The 4,792-nt window shown below is 42.8% G+C and overlaps 4 protein-coding genes across 4 annotated transcripts; 2 read left to right on the top strand and 2 right to left on the bottom strand.

Moving 5' to 3' along the window:
- Positions 1-378: 378 nt before the first annotated feature.
- Positions 379-1,319, top strand: PHALS_00318 (RxLR-like protein; the record flags this gene model as incomplete). The annotated part of the gene is made up of 3 exons (XM_024730381.1): positions 379-1,152; positions 1,208-1,236; positions 1,307-1,319. The coding sequence occupies 3 exons, from the start codon at positions 379-381 to the stop codon at positions 1,317-1,319; spliced, it is 816 nt and encodes a 271-aa protein (XP_024572365.1).
- A 989-nt stretch (positions 1,320-2,308) lies between these two features.
- On the bottom strand, positions 2,309-2,660 carry PHALS_00317 (uncharacterized protein; the record flags this gene model as incomplete). Its single annotated transcript, XM_024730370.1, has 2 exons — positions 2,309-2,515; positions 2,595-2,660. 2 exons carry the CDS (start codon positions 2,658-2,660, stop codon positions 2,309-2,311), a joined length of 273 nt encoding a protein of 90 aa, XP_024572364.1.
- A 70-nt stretch (positions 2,661-2,730) lies between these two features.
- On the top strand, positions 2,731-3,638 carry PHALS_00316 (uncharacterized protein; the record flags this gene model as incomplete). The annotated part of the gene is made up of 2 exons (XM_024730359.1): positions 2,731-3,522; positions 3,606-3,638. The coding sequence occupies 2 exons, from the start codon at positions 2,731-2,733 to the stop codon at positions 3,636-3,638; spliced, it is 825 nt and encodes a 274-aa protein (XP_024572363.1).
- An 11-nt stretch (positions 3,639-3,649) lies between these two features.
- Positions 3,650-4,258, bottom strand: PHALS_00315 (hypothetical protein L915_06761; the record flags this gene model as incomplete). Its single annotated transcript, XM_024730347.1, has 3 exons — positions 3,650-3,746; positions 3,819-3,859; positions 3,923-4,258. 3 exons carry the CDS (start codon positions 4,256-4,258, stop codon positions 3,650-3,652), a joined length of 474 nt encoding a protein of 157 aa, XP_024572362.1.
- Between the last annotated feature and the right edge of the window lie 534 nt (positions 4,259-4,792).

The raw sequence follows: 4,792 nt of genomic DNA, 5'->3' as shown, positions 1-4,792 counted from the left end.
GATCCAGTTGACTGACCTTCTTCAAACTGATTTAAGTGCGTGGGCAAAAATTTGGAGTTTTTTAAAGAGGCAAAGATAGTACATGTGTAGATTAAGACTACCGGGTAAGTACAATATTAAGATACTATCTATACGAATTCATGATTGAAATTAAGTACATGTGGTCCTATACAGAACAGCAATCTCGAAAAATTGTTTTCTGATTCTGCTTGAATTTACAGCGCATATGTTTTGTTTTCGAGTATCCCCAGTGATAGAAGTGACGCTGTATGAACTAAAAGGCGGAGAGGATACTAATCTGGCTACATAGGTTGGGAGTGGGCTTCGATTAACGGAAGCTCATTGCAAATTTTGACAAGCAGTTGACGAACAGCTAGAATGCGCAATATCGTGCTCCTCCTCTCTCTTCTCTTTCATGGGTTCGCCACCCTTGGCGCTCACTCGATCCCGCGGCAGGAGGAACCCGAGTCTGAGATGGCACTTGTTGCTCAGCACAACATTGAAAAAAATCAAACGGTTGTAACCAATGATGACAAGCGCTATATGGATGAAGAACGAATTGAGCTCAATCCTAATGCCGTTGTTCAAACTGTGGAGAAGGTAGTTGACAAGCCAAACAATGTCAACAAGGGAGTCTTTTCGTCATTGATGCGGTGGCTTTTGACGCCATACAGGGCCTTTTTGCGCTATCGCAATAGAGCATTTGCCAATACTAAATTAGCCGTTGTGACAAGACTTATTGATGAAGGACCGAATGGATACGATAAAGCACTTCTCAGTGATTATACCCCACTCACTTTGGAAACCTTGATCAGTCATGGCAAATCAGAGAACTACAAGTTCTATATGCCGACTGATACAAATGTCGCAACTATGTTTTATCGGTACCGCGATTTGTTGGGCGTCCCTGGAACTACCGTTACACCTGCCTCGTTGAATGAGATTTGGTCATCTACTATGCCTCAAATCTGGTTTCTTGATCGCCTTTGGATGAAAATCGAAGTCGGTATGGCAAAAGTGTTAATTAAAGCGAAAGTTGATGCTCAGGGAATGTTGTCTCGCAACATACGTCCAATTGCTTACAAGAAAGCGTTGCTTGATTTAAAAAAATGGGATGAAACGAAGACTTACACGTTGGAGGAGTGGCTCAAGGTTCCTGAACTCCAAACCTTTTACGACTATCTCAAGTTGCCTGGCGTCGCGTCAGCCTATGAGAGAGAGCATTATGCAGTATGAGTAAGATGTCATTCATATACTCTTCATTTAATATATTAGTTTCTTTTCATAGCCTTGTCATATGTATTAGATGCAAAGCATAATTTAAGTTGTGGACTACTACTGATATAAGTGAAGATAACATAACGCTGTAAAAGAAGATATATCACTTGTTTGAACAGCTCTTATTCCGCTTCTGGGTGGAACTTACGAACACATCTGTAAGCTTTGTTGAGTCCAAGTATTCTCTGCACAAGTCGCACAGAAACACCGTTGCACTTGGCATCCATTGTAGTAAATCCAACAAATAAATTGTGATAGACTATACACCCTGTACAAGTGCTCGATGATCTTGAAGTGGGTAAGAGTAAAGATGACACATGCTGTGGGGCTGATGATGATAGATAAGCGTTTAAGCTTTTCGAAAGTACAAAAAGTTGAGATGACCATGATTTCGGCCATAAACAGCAGCGGGTCGCTCCAGCAGCCCCTAGCAAGAAGACCTCACGAGCAGAATCTTTGCACAAGAGACATCTGAACGTGAGAAGGGTTGATTTTTTTTTGCACTGCCTTACCATGCATATTTTGTGGTGTCAGAAATTGAATCTTGAGCACCCGGTTAGAGTGGTGAGAGATGGTGGACTGTGTTCGTGAATCGAGAGCTGTTTCTACTGTGATGGCAAGAATTCTCTCTCAGAATCCATGATAGCCTTTGTTGTTATTGAATGTAGCCGGACGAGTCAACGTTACACCTTCGGGTAAACAGGAAACGGTTGAAGTGCGGAAGGAAGAAGTTCTATGAGTGTTTCAAGTTTGCCAAACCTCATAAAAGCTAACCAGGTAATTTGTGACGACTATGCTGTGGAACAGCTCATTTATATTTACAGAACATACAACATATGTGTCCAACTTGTTTCCATCTCACTCAGTTGAATATTGGTACGATTCCGTACTCTAAATAGACCCCTCGCGGTGAAACATCGAGTCTTTGGAGACACAGCGTGGCACATCCGATTTAATAGTACATCGTTTAGGCAGCGTCGTTATCGGTCAGCATGCATCCCAGGCTCTATGAGGTGTCAATAGTGTTGATTCAATGCGTATGACGCCTGACTGTCGACCACAGCAAGGTTTCAAGGTGCTGAATTTGGACACGATATCTGTCCGTCTTACACGAGCACTGCCGAAGATTTTTGTCGCTTTCTTCTAACTTTGTTAGCGTACACGCTGTCATGCACTTGATCTTGATTCGAGACACAATCATATCCTCGATATGACGTATTGATTCAATCGAAATCGACTACAAGACAAAGTCACAGCTGAGCATTAAGCATCAAGAAACATCGATTATGCAACGATAATCAGATACGTAGAGCTACCGAGTTGCCGTTGTAAAGTAGGGCAATGTCAAAATTGAATTTACCTGTTGCAAATATTTGATTCATTCGTGCATACTATTTGTATAGTATCGGACTATTTGTCGTTATTTTCCACAGACATAAAGGTCCAGTGGTCATGAAGTTGGGTGGTTTCACGCTCAAGAAGGGAAAGAAGAAGGCGCTTGTTGCATCTGCAGATTTCAAAGTCTGCAATCCTACGACTCGTCAGGTATCTGAGAAAGTCTATGTGACTGAATTTGATCCTACTGTGCCAGCAGCGCTAACGGAGTACGGAAAGCAGCCATTGGTCATTCCTCTATTGGCAAGTACTACCCAGAATGTGGTCTCAAAAGACATTAAAAATTGCAATGAACCCGAATTAACTATTGAAATAGGCACTTCAGTGGACGAGCAAGCCGCAGCCGAAATTTTGGCTGAGACGCACGCACATGCAACGACTCACAATAGTGATCAAACCCTCGTGATTCCTAGTGAGAGGGGAGAAAAGCGTGCGGAATTGTTTTCAAACAACAATTCGCAATTACACAAAAATGGAAAATTGCCCATTTTGCAACAAAATGTTGTTCCAGGTCTTGATCAGTTACAAGACGTTGTCGACAAGTATCGGCATGATGTAGCTTCACGACCCGAAGCTCTTGATGTTCACAGTGATGTTTACGAGTCTATACCCATTGAAGAATTTGGAGCGGCGCTTTTGCGTGGAATGGGCTGGACTGGAAATGTCAATGCGGATGACGTAGGTTTGACGCCACAACCAAGACACAAATTGTTGGGGCTAGGGGCAACAAAACGGCCTACTTTGCCAGGAGAAGAAAAAAAGAAAACGAGAAAAAAACAAAAGAAAGAAGTATCAAAAGACAAGAAATCCGATCGAGACGATAGAAGAAGACCAAGTTCGGTGGAAAAAGTCCGACGGCGAAGTCGCAGTCGCAATCGCAGTCGAGATCGAAGGCATCAAGAAAATCGAGAAAAAGATGCTCGAAGTCACAGACGTTAAATGGCAAAAGTATTGGTAAAAACTGATTTGTGTACATTCATGAACTGTTGTCGCTTTTGTCTTGCTCGTTCTCTAAGAGAGATGTGTCAAGTTGCAACGGCAATGGTGGAATGGACGTGCAGATGGCACCCAACCTTGAGCACAAAAAAAGCGACACTTCAGTTAGGACAAACATATGTGTTTAGTAGCAATGCAATTCCACGTACGCAGTGAGTACCGTGTCACAATTAGCTCGAAATCTCATCATCTGTTCACGTGTGTCAATTCTGCCATTCAGTAAATTCGTGCGCATTGTATTGAGTGTCAGTACATTGTCCTGTAAAAGTGCTACCAGTCGTGCTTCCTCAAGCTCAGCTGACGGAATATTTGGATCTTTGTAACGTTCGATTTTCATGCGCTTTGTGGTAGTCGTTGGGCCTCCTGTATATCCGAGAGCTTTGACCTTGTAGGCAACATCACGCACACATTTGCGTGGCAATGTGGCAGCAATTTTAATGTAACGTGTGACATTATCAAATTGATCGATTGGAAAGGTATTTAATCCAGTGTGTAGAGTCTGTAGCTCTTGGGGTGTCCATGTCGCTGGTGACGGCGAAATAGTTGGCAAAGGGTCTGCAGATTGGGGAGACGATAGAAATCCGCTCATTAGAAATGGCGACTGCTTGATTGTGTGGCTATGCGTCCTTTAAAATGTAACTTCCGACCGTTTGGTATATCTTGATTTGATTTTTTCCAATGTTTTGGTCATTTCTGGAGCTTGATGGCGATCTTGTTTACTGTCCGCTAGCCGATTTCGGTGCGAAGAAGGTAAGGAGAGGTCAGGATATCTATGCACATGCTATTGTGGGTCAGCCAGTGACTGCGCATAGACCACTATACAATGTAACAGAGCTAAAGGGTACAATTGCAGTGGTCCAACGAGGATTGTGCAATTTTATCACAAAAGTCTGGCATGCGCAACAAGCGGGCGCAGTCGCCGTATTAGTGGCCAATAATATTGATGAAGGAAATGGAGAAGCGTTTGTGATGGATGCAGGACATTCGCACAAGGATTTTGAATCAAAAGTGACAATTCCTGCTATAATGGTATCGAGAAATCACTCAATTAAAATGTTCGAGCTCATTCGTGAAGCGTATTTGGATCGTACGCACTTGTCGATCACGATCCGATTTCTTAGTG

This window comes from Plasmopara halstedii, assembly GCF_900000015.1.
Source record: "Plasmopara halstedii genome assembly, contig: Scaffold_110, whole genome shotgun sequence".
NCBI lineage: Eukaryota > Oomycota > Peronosporomycetes > Peronosporales > Peronosporaceae > Plasmopara > Plasmopara halstedii.
Note: the sequence above shows the minus strand (reverse complement) of the source record. Positions and strands in the feature narration are given on the sequence as shown.